Source organism: Bubalus kerabau, chromosome 14, assembly GCF_029407905.1.
Source record: "Bubalus kerabau isolate K-KA32 ecotype Philippines breed swamp buffalo chromosome 14, PCC_UOA_SB_1v2, whole genome shotgun sequence".
Lineage (NCBI taxonomy): Eukaryota > Metazoa > Chordata > Mammalia > Artiodactyla > Bovidae > Bubalus > Bubalus kerabau.
In genome coordinates, this window is record NC_073637.1 from 28,236,073 (window position 1) to 28,250,644 (window position 14,572).

The 14,572-nt window shown below is 45.4% G+C and overlaps 1 protein-coding gene and 1 pseudogene across 2 annotated transcripts in view; both read left to right on the forward strand.

The window, feature by feature from the left end:
* The first annotated feature begins 2,874 nt into the window (after window positions 1-2,874).
* Window positions 2,875-5,975, forward strand: LOC129626890 (elongation factor 2-like; annotated as a pseudogene).
* Window positions 5,976-12,899: 6,924 nt separating this feature from the next.
* The window catches only part of RAB2A (RAB2A, member RAS oncogene family), a 69,975-nt gene continuing 68,302 nt past the window's right edge, over window positions 12,900-14,572 (forward strand). Inside the window, exon 1 of one of the 2 annotated variants that reach the window (XM_055546062.1) lies at window positions 12,900-13,237. Coding sequence is in view for 1 of the 2 variants with exons in the window: in XM_055546061.1 (XP_055402036.1) it covers window positions 13,192-13,237 (46 nt within the window). In the remaining variant the exon portion in view is untranslated. The remainder of the gene's footprint in view (window positions 13,238-14,572) is intronic. The other variant, XM_055546061.1, reaches the window with a different exon arrangement.

Here is a 14,572-nt window from a genome sequence, read left to right on the forward strand (position 1 = left end):
TTTTTACCCTGGAAATTTTCATGTAGAACTTTTTGCTCCTCTCTGGAGTTTTTCTGTTGAGTGAGGGCTATAAATCACCTGTATTCCTTAAGTCAATAATAAATCTCAAAATGCTGGATTTTCTGTTGTTTACCACAGCAAGTAACCTACCTGATATAATATCTTTCTTAGGCTCTTAGGTCCTGCTGTCTCTGTGTAAAGAACATGCCCCTTGGATGAGGGGATCTTTATTTGTATTAACTCTAGTTGAAATTCAACATTTTATTCAGTTATGATTGTTGCCAACACTATGGTATATTAGCAGTATCTATGGCTTTGTCACTAACAGGAATATGGATGTTGTCATCTAACAGTACAATCGATACAAATATCTTGTATCATTTACACACATTCCAACTGCTGAATTATGGTCATTATTAGATCTCTTCTTAGATCTTGGTTTTTAATATAGTCATAAAGAAGTGCACATATTACTCTAACAGAAATTTATTTGGGGAATATTTTAATATAATTCTAATATAATTTTTTTCTGTAATCCTTATTTTTTGTGTACCTTTTAAAGCATTATTCTGAGCAGTTATCCATGAACTTTACTTGAATACTAATGGGATCTACTGCTAAAAGAAAAATGAAAACACCAAAACACCATGTTTCCTAATTTTAAAAATCTTTCTGATTACTGCTTTTCAGCTCAGTTTTGAAGCTCAAGTTACAGAGCCCACTGTGCCATTTTTTTCTTAGCATCAGAACTACATATGACTGACATTACAACCATTGGGTTTTACAGCAAGGATTCACCTAAGAACTTAGGTGTAAGTTTGTGCCCTGAGAATTAATGTTAATAATTCAACATGCTAACAATGATGACAACCATGCGGTGATAACACACAGATAGCTTCACATGCCCAAGGCACTGCACGGTCATCCTACGATTCTGATACTATTTTTCCCATTCTACAGACTAAGGAACTCAAGTACAGATGGGATCATGTCTTTGGTAGGTCAGATGGCAGGTAATTAATGAGTTGGGGGCTTAATATACTGCAAAAGGAAGTTACAGGAGAGACTTAAAAATACAGGTTGAATCCTGGGGACAGAACTTGATGGTAATTTGATTGAATTGGCTAAGTCCATCAGAAGGAGGATTAGTCAGTCTTAGAGGCTCAAAAAATGAAAATCTTGGAGATAAAAATTTATATTCTCTATTGAAATATTATAGCTTCCCTGGTGGCTCAGAAGATAAAGAATCTGCCTTCAGTACAGGAGACCCAGGTTTGATCCCTCGGTTGGGAAGATCCCCTGCAGAAGGGAATGGCAACCCACTCCAGTATTCTCACCTGGAGAATTCCATGGACAGAGGAGCCTGGTGGGCTACAGTCCATGGGGTGGCAAAGACTCAGACACGACTGAGCAACTACACTTTCACTTTCATTGAAACATTACTTAGGGGAGTTTTTTACTCATCCAAGTATTTAGTACTTGAGTAAGGCCATTAGGGTCGAAAAGAGTTGGACACAACTGAGACTGAGCACCCAGGCATAAGGCCATTGGACCAGATTTACAAATCTTTTGGAGGCCAAACAGATACAGCTTTCCGATCAGAATGAGACATCAGGGTATAGTTGGGCTGATGAAATGAGTGAGGGAATGAAAGGCACTAGGAGTCACAGATTCTTGTCCCCAGAAAGGCCATCCCAAACATAAGATGAATGTTTCATGTTCCCTCTACTTAAAGTCAGCAAATATTTCCATACATTTCACTCTTTGTCTAGGATAAGAAAAAATTAGTGGCATTAATTTTATGTATTCCCATCTCTGGGAGAGTGATTTCTCGTTGCAATTGACATTCTACTTTTAAAAATCAGATTCATAAACTAGGTTAACGTGAGCCATTTCTGAAAGATGGATTCACTCTTGATGTGCAGAGAAATCAGGTTTCTAAGCCTGATTTACTATATATACCATCCTGTGAGTTCTCTTGGGACAGTGAATATAACCCTTTTTCATGGACATAAAGCTTTCATCAATTCCTTGTGGAGGACAAATATGTTTTTCTTACGTGTTATATGCTAATGACTTCTAAATTTGTATGCGGAGGTCAGAACTCTCATTAGACCCACACAAGCAGCTTCCCCCAGCACTGTCACTTACTAGCTATCATGATATGAGAAATTACTTAGTCTCTTTAAGCCTCAGTCTCTTTTTCTATCAAACATTTTTTTCTCTGTATATTTACTTTGTATTTTTTAGCTATATTATCAGAACTTGGAAATTTAGGTTAAAGAGTTTGTATATATTAAAGCATTATGATACTCATTTCACTATCTTTGTAAAAATCAATTTGTCCTTTCAAGTTTTACAAAAGAATTCTCACTTTCTCACATTTTTTTCATTTCTGATTATTATTGTTTTTCTTTAAATAAATATTTAAATAAAAAAATACTATCAGTGGGATTAACATATACATACTACTATGTGTAAAACAGATAACCAACAAGGAACTATTTAGAACAGGGAACTATATTAATATTTGTAATAACTTGTAAGGAAAAAGAATCTGAAAAAGAACATATATATGTATAACTGAACCACTTTGCTGCACACCAAGAACTAACACAACATTGAAAGTCGATTATACTCCAATTTAAAATAAAACTCTCAGGGTAAAATGCAAAAAATAAAAATACATAAATTAAAAGCTACCAGATTTGTTAAGATTAGATGATTTGGGGGGTTTGTTACACATTTTCAATTGTATTAGATGTATGTGAAGTTTAACAATAATTGTCAGATACTTAATAGATACACAGAGCATACATATAGGTAACATATAATAGAAGATCTGGTTCTCTTCCAACATCATCGTCACCTTCCTCGGCATGAACTAGCTCACTTGGATCTGCCTGGGAGAAACCACCACCATCCACCAACATGGTGAACTTCACAGTAAACCAGATCCGGCCCATCACGGACAAGAAGGCCAACATCAGGAACATGGCTGTCATCACCCACGTGGACCATGCCAAGTCCACTCTGATGGACTTCCTGATGTGCAAGGCGGGTGTCATCGCCTCTGCCCTGTCTGGGGAGACCTGTTTCACTAACACCCGGAAGGATGAGCAGGAGCGTTGCATCAGCATCAAGTCAATGGCCATCTTCCTTTTCTACAAGCCTTCAGAGAACAACTTGAATTTCATCAAGCAGAGCAGGGATGGCTCTGGCTTCCTCACTAACCTCATCAACTCCCCTGGGCATGTGGACTTCTCCTCAGAGGTGACAGCCACGCTCCGTGTCACCGACAGCACCTTGGTGATGCTGGACTGCATGTCGGGCATGTGTGTGCAAACAGAGATGGTGCTGTGCCAGGCTGTCACCGAGGGCATCAAGCCGGTGCTGATGATGAACAAGATGGACCAGGCCCTGCTTGAACAGCAGCAGGAGCCCAAGGAGCTCTACGAGCCCTTCCAGCACATCGTGGAGAATGTCAACGTCATTGTCTCCACCTACGGCGAGGGCGAGAGCGGCCCCATGGGCAATGTCATAATCAACCCTGTCCTCAGTACTGTTGGCTTCGGGACTGGTCTTCACAGTTGGGCCTTTACCCTGAAGTAGTTTGCAGAGTTGTATGTGGCCAAGTTTGTTGCCAAGGGCGAAGGCCAGCTGGGGCCTGCTGAGTGGGCCAAGAAAGTGGAGGACATAATGAAAAAGCTGTGGGGAGACTGGTACTTTGATCCACCCACCAGCAAGTTCAGCAAGTCAGCCAACAACCCAATGACAAGAAGCTGCTGCTAATGTTCTGCCAGCTCATCCTGGACCCCATCTTCAAGGTGTCTGATGCAATCATGAACTTCAAGAAAGAGGAGACGGCAAAACTAACTGAAAAACTGGACATCAAGTGGGACAGTGAAGATAAGGATAAGGAGGGCAAATCACTTCTGAAGGCTGTGATGCACCACTGGCTGTCTGCTGGGGACACCCTGCTGCAGACGATCACCATCCATCTGCCCTCCCCTGTGACGGCCCAGATGTACCACTGTGAGCTCCTGTATGAGGGGCCCCCAGGTGACAAGGCAGCCATGGGCACTAAAAGCTGTGATCCCAAAGGCCCTCTCATGATGTACCTTCCAAAATGGTGCCAACCTCTGACAAAGGTCAGTTCTATGCCTTTGGCCAGGTCTTCTCAGGGGTGGTGTACACTGGCCTGACGGTCTGCATCATGGGGCCCAACTCCAGGGAGAAGGAGGACCTGTACCTGAAGCCAATCCAGAGGACAATCCTGATGATGGGCCGTTATGTGGAGCCTGTTGAGGATGTGCCTTGTGGCAACATCATGGGCCTGGTGGGCATGGACCAGTTCCTGGTGAAGACCGACACCATCACCACCTTTGAGCATAGCCCAACACACGGGTGATGAAGTTCAGTGTGAGCCCTGTTGTCAGGGTCATTGTGGAGGCAAAGAACCCAGCAGACCTGCCCAAGCTGGTGGAGGGCCTGAAGCAGCTGGCCAAGTCGGACCCCATGGTGCAGTGTATCATTGAGGAGTCCAGGGAGCACATCATCATCAGGGGCTGGGGAATTGCACTTGGAGATCTGCCTCAAGGACGTGGAGGAGGATCATGCCTGCATCCCCATCAAGAGAAATCTGACCCAGTTGTCTATACCAGGAGACTGTCAGCGAGGAGTCAAACGTGCTCTGCCTGTCCAAGTCCCCCAACAAGCACAATAGGCTATATATGAAGGCACAGCCCTTCCCTGATGGCCTAGCCGAGGACATTGACAAGGGCAAGGTGTCTGCCCACCAGTAGCTCAAGCAGGGGGCCTGGAACCTGGTCGAGAATTATAAGTGGGATGTGGCCAAACCCGCAAGATCTGGTGCTTTGGCCCTGACGGCATGGGCACCAGCATCCTCACGGACATCACCAGGGGCATGCAATACCTCAATGAAATCAAGGATAGTGTGGTGGCGGGCTTCCAGTGGGCCACCAAGGAGGGGACACTGTGCGAGAAGTACATGTGGGGCGTGTGCTTTGACGTTCACGATGTGACACTGCACACCGATGTCACCCACTGCGGGGGTGGCCAGAGCATCCCCATGGCCCGGCGCTGCCTGTACGCCAGTGTGCTGACCGCCCAGCCCCGGCTCATGGAGCCCATCTACCTTGTGGAGATCCAGTGTCCAGAACAAGTGGAAGAATTGATGCTTTTGAACTTTGGTGTTGGAGAAGACTCTTGAGAGTCCCTTGGACTGCAAGGAGATCCAACCAGTCCATCCTGAAGGAGATCTGCCCTGGGATTACTTGGGAAGGAATGATGCTAAAGCTGAAACTCCAGTACTTTGGCCACCTCATGCGAAGAATTGACTCATTGGAAAAGACTCTGATGCTGGGAGGGATTGGGGGCAGGAGGAGAAGGGGACGACAGAGGATGAGATGGCTGGATGGCATCACTGACTCAATGGATGTGAGTCTGAGTGAACTCCAGGAGTTGGTGATGGACAGGGAAGCCTGGCGTGCTGCGATTCATGGGGTCGCAAAGAGTCGGACACGACTGAGCAACTGATCTGATCTGATCTGATGGTATCCTGAACAGGAAGCTGGGCCACGTCTTCGAGGAGACCCAGCTGGCTGGCACCCCCATGTTTGTCGTGAAGGCCTACCTGCCTGTTAATGAGTCCTTGGCTTCACTACCGACTGGAGGTCCAACACGGATGGCCAGGCCTTCCCCCACTATGTGTTCTGGGGGACCCCTTCAACAACACCAGCTGCCCCAGTCAAGTGGTGGTGGAGACGCACAAGCACAAACGCCTGAAGGAAGGCATCCCAGCCCTGCACAACTTCCTGGACAGGTTGCAGGCGGCCTCCGCGCAGCCAGCCATCTGGTGGGACTCGGCGTGGCCCCCATGCCCAGGGACAGGTGACCACAGCAACAAGCCCCCACATTCTCCACGCCACCTCAAAGCTGTCCAGACCTGGTAACGCTCTGCATGACAGGTTTCTGGGGCCCACTTCATGCCATCGCTCAACATGAAGACTTGATGCCATTTCTTTCGATATTTATTTCCAGATTTCAGGGGCAACAGAAGTGCCCTTGCAGCAGGGACTGATCTGGCCGGTGGAGATGGGGGAGGGGATGGGACAACCAATACTTTTTTGTTGAGAGGGAAACTTAATGTCCAAAAAAAAGCTTAAAATAAACGCATTAAGAGGTTTAAAAACAAAAATAGAAGAACCAAAAGTCTCTACCAGACACTTGAAAAAACATTTGGCCACAATAACCATACCAGCTATATGGTATTTCTGCCTGGAGCTCAGACCACTCCCCCAAGCTCCAGACCCAAATGTCCAGCTGTTCATTTGAGCAACTAGGATACAGCAGAAGTGATTTCCAAGGATAAGATTTCCAAGGATAGGATTTCCAAGGGTTTGGCCTCCTGCTCACTCTCTCACCTCTCTCCCACTGGGAGAAATCAGCTTCCATGTCACGAAGATACTAAGCAGTTCTCTGGGAGGTCCACATCGTAAAGAACTAAGGCCTCAGTCATGTGCATGAGCCACCTTGGAAATAAACCATCCAGCCCAAGTCAAGCCTTCAGGTGTCTGCAGGCTACAGCTCTGGCTGAGACATTAATTGCAACCCCGTGAGAGACCTCCCAGAGAGGTCTCTCATGGAGAGACCCATGGTGGGTCTCTCCCCATGGGTCTCTCCCATGAGATGGAGGAGCCTGGAAGGCTGCAGTCCATGGGGTCACTGAGGGTCGGACACTACTGAGCGACTTCACTTTGACTTTTTACTTTCAGGCATTGGAGAAGGAAATGGCAACCCACTCCAGTGTTCTTGCCTGGAGAATCCCAGGGATGGGAAAGCCTGGTGCGCTGTCGTCTATGGGGTCACACAGAGTCGGACACGACTGAAGCAACTTAGCAGCAGCAGCAGCAGAGAGACCTCCAAGCCAGGGCCACTGAGCTAAGCTGCTCCTAGATTTCTGATGCACAAACCTTGTGTGAGAATAAATGTTTATTGCTGTTTTAAGGTTATACTGTAGTTTTTAATAATCTATTTATTTGAAGAAATTGTTGAGAATTGATCCCCAGATTCCTTAAATTGAGAAATTTAAAAGAGTAGAAGTGCAGCAATGATTCTTAGGCAAATCTAAATTAACCTTGCAGATTTTTAAATGTGAGTCTTTAGAGGTAATCTCAATTTTGGAAGAAAAGATTTATTCTTTTAATAACTTTTTTAAATCAAAAAGCTGGAAAAAATAGACTTCTATTTTCTCCATTTTAGAAGTGAAAATGTGATTCTTTGATATCGTTTTCCTCTCTCACTCCACGTGTTGAAAATTCTGATAATGAGATCGCTAGATGCAGAGATAAAGAGTATGCAGGAGGATAGTGTTAGTCACTCAGTCATGTCCAGACTCTTTGAGACCCCAAGGACTGCAGCATGCCAGGCTCCTCAGTCCATGGAATTCTCCAGGCAAAATACTGGAGTGGGTTGTCATTCCTTTCTCCAGGGGATCTTTCTGATACAGGAGGAAGGGGAGGTGGAAGAAGGTTGAAATGTGATCTCATAGTTCCTGGCACCCATCTCTAACAAAAGATATCAGTGACAGAAGGTTTTCTGTGTCCACACCTCCCATTGGGACATAGCTAGCTTATCATGTCCTCAGAAATGGAGAGAAATGGTTTTCCCTTTATCAAAATTTAAAGACCTTTATGGGTAATGATTAAAATAAATTGAAGTACTCATGGGAGTGGTAATTGGTTCTCTCTTCACTCTACATGAGGTATTCGCCTCATGGTTCCTCATTCTTATAATGATCCTGACTTTTCCAAAATAAGGATCCCTACCAATAAACACAGGACATAGAACATAGCAAGGATAAGTGGAGGGAAGGGTTTGAAGTAACTGCATGGTCTAGTCTCTGCTGACAAAACCCAGCAATGCAGAGAGTAAAATATTGCTGACGTTAATATGGTTCTGTAAGGGTCAGTCTTCTAATGTACTTAGATACATTTGCAGAAAATCATTCAACTGAGATTTGGTATGTAGACTTTCTACCAGGAATAATGTACTTTTCAGAGTTCCCTCACATCTACCTCCCAGCAATTCTATTAGCAACTGGAATTATTATTTCTATTGAGTATATGACAAAAATTCTCAGGGTCAGCTTGTTGGTGGCAAGAAAGACTATAATTTAGACCTCTTGGAATCCAATATAGGGCCTTTCCCCAGGCCACTGTTAAGGACTTAGAAAAGTGGGTAATTTAAGAACACAATTTTGGTTTTTAATTTGCTTTTAAATTTCGTATTAATTCAAAATAGTTTATGTAATATTTTTAATCCATGATTTTATAAAATGAGCTTATTATTATTCTAATATTCATTGTTTCTCTCATTCACGCACCTACATAGATCCCATTCTATCATTAATGTTAAGTCCACTGATTTAAAAAACTAACCTACATACAAAGTTTGAGCAAGCTCCGGGAGATGGTGAAGGACAGGGAAGCTGGGTGTGCTCGAAAAGAGTCAGATACGACTGAGCAACTGAACAACAACATAGGAAAGAAACTTTCTTCACTCACCTGCACACACTTTGATTAAGGATGTGAATTTTCGATCATTCCATTTTGACTCTTCAAGTAAACCTTTGAAGAAGGAGCAGAATGGAATGGAAGAGAGAAAACAGTCATCTTTGGCTTTGACAAGTGGTCAGAAATAGGTCACAAGTAGAAAAGTAAGATAGGGAGTATTAAGTGTGTTACCTGGCAAGAATATAAATGGCTGGTGGGATGGGTAAGGTGAATGAAGTACAGTGGAGAGGGCTGTTGAAGCATTTAGAATGATTAGGTTTAAAGCAGTAACCATGAAAGATAATGTCCTTTGAGGCTCAGTTTAGATGGCTGTCCCGTAAAATCTACCCTTATTTCCCAGAACAAAACTCTGTCCTCTAAGATAACGCTGTAGCTCTCCCATTAGCCTTCATCAAGCCAAAAGTACCCATGACTTAGCACAAAGAGACTCTAATCTTCTTCCAGGCAGTGTCTTTGTTGGGCTTATTTAACTCCTACAGTTCTTAGCGACGAGTTGGAGGTGAAGGACAGGCAGAGGATGAAGGGAAGGCAGAAATGACTTCAGTGTTGACTTAGTGTCTCCATCGATCTTGACACTTTGCTAGACACTGCACTTGTGTCATCTCATGAGGAATCTAAGGCTTAGAGAGTTTAGTAATTTACCCAAGGTCACTCAACTGATAGGAAGTAAATTCAGGATTTGAACCTCTTTCTGCCTCCAAAACTGGTACTGAGCTTATTAGTATTTGCAGGAAAATTAGTTCTGGCATGGTGTTTAGAAATGGCTGAAAGCATTTCACCGTGGTTCTTAATTATTTCTGGGTCATAGACTCATGCAGAGATCTCTCCCATAAAATTACATATATGCAAATACATACAACATTGTACATACCATTTCACAAGGATCACAGGGCTCCCAGAGCGCATCAAGGGCTAGCCAAGGAAACCATGGAAACCAAAGTAAGAACCTATGATGACAGTATTCCAAACCACTCTTCTATCCCATTCCCCGCTACCTCTCTTCCCACAGTCTGAGAGCCATCAAAACCAGAGAAAGTTTAAACACATGAAAAGTTTGGGAAGAGCAAATTCAAAATTCTAATATAATGCTCTACTTAAAAATGTTGTGGAAAATTTGAACAAGGAGACCTTGGAGAATGTAGACTATCTTTAAATTTCACAATCATGATCTTCAGACCACATGTGAGGTAAGACTGAGAGATGAGGTTATCAGAATTCATCCTCAGGGGAGTGAAATAGCTGAAAATAAACTGAATGGAAAATCCTATGATTTAAGGGAAGAAAGGTTTATTTCTATCATTTTTGCCTATGAAATTTTTCTTGAAAAATGTCTTTGGATTTTGGGGGCTAAATAAAATGTTTGAGATGAAATTTGTGTGGTTTTTATTTATATTCTGTATTATTTCAAAAAGAATTCAAGATAGTGTATAGGCTTAGAGAAAATAAAATAAAATATGAATTACACATAGAAAAAAATAAACATAGAGACATAAACTAGAGAGACAGGAGTGGAGCTGATTTTACAACATGAATTTGTATACTGATAAGGCCTCTACATCTTCAAAGTAATTTTTAAAAATTATGCAGCACTAAGGGTTTCTCCAGCACTTTGGCCACCTCATGCGAAGAGTTGACTCACTGGAAAAGACCCTGATGCTGGGAGGGATTGGGGGCAGGAGGAGAAGGGGACGACAGAGGATGAGATGGCTGGATGGCATCACTGACTCGATAGATGTGAGTCTGAGTGAACTCCGGGAGTTGGTGATGGACAGGGAGGCCTGGTGTGCTGCAGTTCACAGGGTCACATAGAGTCGGACACGACTGAGCGACTGAACTGAGCTGAACTGAAGGGTTTCTCATATTAAGTATATATTTTTCAGAATTCACAAAATACCTTCATATACATTATCTCATTTGATCCCAAACTGAAAAGGCAATAATTTTGAGGCAATTATTCTTTACATTTTTCAGAAAAGAAAACCAAGGCCAGGGAAGGACTTGGAAAATCTAGTCCTTGTTCTTTTCAACGCCACTGTTACAATTCCTGTGAACCAATAACTGATGCTTCTCAGTTCTGTAGAAGAACAATGAACACTTGATTCCTGTGGCCACGACATCTTGATGAGAGGATTACTACCTCTTTACAGGTGCTTTAGATCTGGAGATGGACAGTCATAAAATTGAAGGACTTCAGACTTGGAATAGACCTTTCAGGTAACTTGATCACTTTATTGATGAGTGCATCAAAACTCTCTAGGTAGCCAAAAGATCTGTCACAATCATTCTATCTGTTTGTAGTAGGGCCAGGGTCAAAGGCAGGTTTCCTGGATCCTTCTCTTTACACTTTATTCTCTATAGCTCCATATATACCCTTTCTATAATTTTTTTTACGGACACAATTCTGACCTTTCTTTCCCCACTTCCTCTCGTGTTCATTGAGTAAACTGCTGCATGCCAACTACCCGGCTACCAACCCCTGGTAGCCCCCGCATGACCTGACACCAGTGACTTTTCCCACTGCTCACTTCCTGTAACTGCATGGGAATGCTTTTGATTGTAAGGATGATAGTCCTTTGGGTAACATCCTCACAGAGTGGTCTAGTGCAGACTATGGATAAAGAACATACTTTTGGGAACAGCAGGGAACTGAGTCTCTTCTGGAAGGAGGGGACTTTCTAGGTGTCTGTCGTCAGGAAAGATTTGAGTGAAGGCACTCAGATGGGAGGGACAAAATGACCTTTGAAATTCTGGAGGACTCGGGCAGAGACCCTCTCTCCCACCTCCCAAACCAAAGATAAGTGAACCAGGTTATGAAATGCCTGGTAATTTTTCATGTCAAATTTTTGTGTGCTATCTTTGAAAATCACTTCCAAACACTGAAGAAAAATCCCTCTGAGCTGACGTTTGGAAAGGCCATTCAACCACATATCAGCCATCCACTGTCAGCCCCGCATGAAAGTGGCAGTAGAATGACAGATTTCAAAATGGAGAGGAAAGTATTAGGCAACAGGAACCAGGGCCACCGTCTCCCAGTCACTTCTGCCCTAACAACTCTCCTTCCACTGCCAAGGTCAGAAGCCACGGGTTAGCAAATGAGCTCCCTTAGGCAACTTTGAATTCCCTCAACAGATTCAGGACCTCTGCACATTGTTTCTTGTGCCTAAATTTCAGTTCCCTTCCCGACCTTTTGTCCTTTTGACAAACTTACTCATCCTTCCTATGTCTAGTTCAGAGATGATCTACTTTAGATAACCTATTCTGACACTATCCTGTTCTCCATCTCCTCTTCCAAAATCTGTGCTCTTTTAGAACAGACTCTGCTTTCAGTTCCAATGCCCAGCAGTGCAGGAAATATAGTACGTACTTGGTGTTAGTTGAATGAATGAAGAAGTCACTGTGTTCTTTTGAGTGCATTTTTCAATAGGTAATTCATGAGCACTAAAAAATCCAAACTGAAATCGAAAAATTCAGTGAAAAGTATATCTCCCCCCAACTATATTCCCTCTGACCCTTGGTCCCAGTTGTGTCCTTTCAGACTATGTACATAAGGGTATTTAAGTGTATTCCTGTCATTTTTCTACACAATAGTAAAAAAAAATTATCTTTATTTGCATAACAATACAGCTTATATACAAATATGTATATTATATATATCACTTATTACATATATATAGCATAAGTATGTATTTATAGACTGAGTCCTGTGCCTTATTTTTACTTGGCAGAAGACAGGCTTTCTTTTCTTTCCTTTTAATTAAGACCACGCAGTATTCCACCGCAGGGGTACACCAAGGTTCCCCTCATATTCCCTGATTTAGGGTTTCAGATTTACACTTCCATTATTTTCACTGTCAAAGCCCCGTCCCCCAGCGCAGAAATACCGTCACCCTCCAACCCCTCCCCCACGCCCGCCGTCCCAGCGGCTCCATCATTTTCAAACCCCTTGTCACGAGCCCAGGGCAGGCCCAGGGCCGAACGCGACCTCCGCCTTCCACCACGTACCCCGCGTCCCCGCCGCAGAGTGGAAGGACGCGGAACCGCGCGCGTCGCGGCGATGGAGCCGCACGGCCCTTCCTCTCCCCTAGCGTCTCCCGGCCGCCGGCGTCACCCGCTCAGAGGGGCCGGAACGACCGGCGCCCGGCCTCACCCGGGTCTGGGTGGACCGGGAGGATGGGCGCGGCCGGCTAGGCGCGGCGCTGGGCGGAGCTCCGGCGGGGGCGGGGCTCTGGCTGGGCGGGGCTCCGGCAAGCGGGGCGGGACGCGGCCGGCGAGCAGGGCTCCTCCCCTTTCCTCCGGCGGCGCCGGCGGCCGCAGCACTTCCGGGTCGGCGCGGAGGCGGGGCGGAGGAGCCGCGGCGGCTGTTATTGTTCGAGTGTGCTCGGCCGGGCGCTGTCTCCCTCGGCTCGGTCGGTGTCAGTTTGTTCAGCTTCCCCTTGGCCCCTCACTCCCGGCGGCTTACAGCGGCGGCGGAGGCTGCGGCGGGCGGGGCCTGGCTTTTCAAGGCCGAGTGGCGCCGGGGTGAGGGGCGCGGAGGAGGAGGAGCAGCAGCAGCAGGAGGAGGAGCCGTGTGCCCTGGCACCGAGCGGCCGCGGCCATGGCGTACGCCTATCTCTTCAAGTACATCATCATCGGCGACACAGGTGAGGCCCGGGGCGCGGCGGCCAGCCGGGCGGGAGGCGGCGGCCCGGAGGCCGGGGCCGAGGGGCAAACGGCGTCGGGCGGCGGCGCAGGCTCGGTCGCCGCCGGGCGCCTCCCCGCCGCTCCATTTCCGCAGTGCTGGAGCTGGTGACGTGGGCACTGCGAGCGGCCGCGGCCTGGCCCGTCGCCCCCGCTCCGGTCCAGGCCGGGCCTGCAGCCGGGGGCCGCGGCAGCCGTTTCACCACCCGGTCTGGGGAGTAGATGACAGGGGAGCCGGCCTGGCTCTGAGGGTTGCATGCCCTGCCCGGAGCCTCTCACCTTGGGCCTCGCCGCCGCCCCCGAGAAAGGAAAAGGGGGGCCCGGGAAGAGCAGAAGGAGATGGAAGGAGGGTCTAGGCTTCCCTGACACATCCCACCTTCTCCGACCAGTTCACATCTGCCACGGCCTGGGCAAAGCGCTCCCCGGCGTGGGACAGCTAGCTGAGAAGGAGACATTAAAAAAAAAAAAAAAGGATATATATGTGTGTATATATGTATTTTTATCACTCTCAACTGCTAAGCCGGAATAAGTAACATCCCATTACTTGACGCCTGGGGAATGCTTTTCGAGGTCATTAAAACACGGAAGAGTTCTGTCTCTGTCGACTTTTGCCACGTGTAAACTGGCGTTATTTGATAGTAATGCAAGGCCGTTCATTGCTCTCGGGTGCGTGTGCGTGTTGGGGACACTGGCTTTTTTTCCGATACATGAAATCCAGGCCCACAACTGCCAATTAATCAGGTGACCTGATGTCCATTTGAAGCAGAAAGACATACAGCTGTTTTTCACTTAAAATGACATCCCAGTGTATTTTGCAAAGTAGTCAAACTCATTGAAAATATATATTTTTAAATTATTTACGGATTTTTTGGCATTACTGTGAATCTAATAATAAAACTAAGACGAGTTCAGGTGTTAAAACTATTAATATACCAGAGTCTGATTTCAGTGATGACTCTTGCACAACTTTGGACCCTTTGCACAACTTTGGACGTGTAAGCGGCAGCTTGTGGTTGTCCTAGTGATATGTCAGGTTGAATAAGTAACACTAGAGGCATGTTGATTGCTGCCTAAAAGATTTTCTGCTGTAAATGGTGTTTCAGCTATGTTTTTTGGCGTGCGCGTCGAAACTTGATGGTTCTCTATGCAGAATCATGGATAAAGCAATGTTTTGCACATGTTCAGTAGCAAATTTATATACTTTTTAAAATGCTGAAGGAAGTGGCCTACTGGTACGTTTTAATTTAGGTTGTAACAGTGAGATTGGAAGAGGAAATTCACAATAACTATAATAGGAA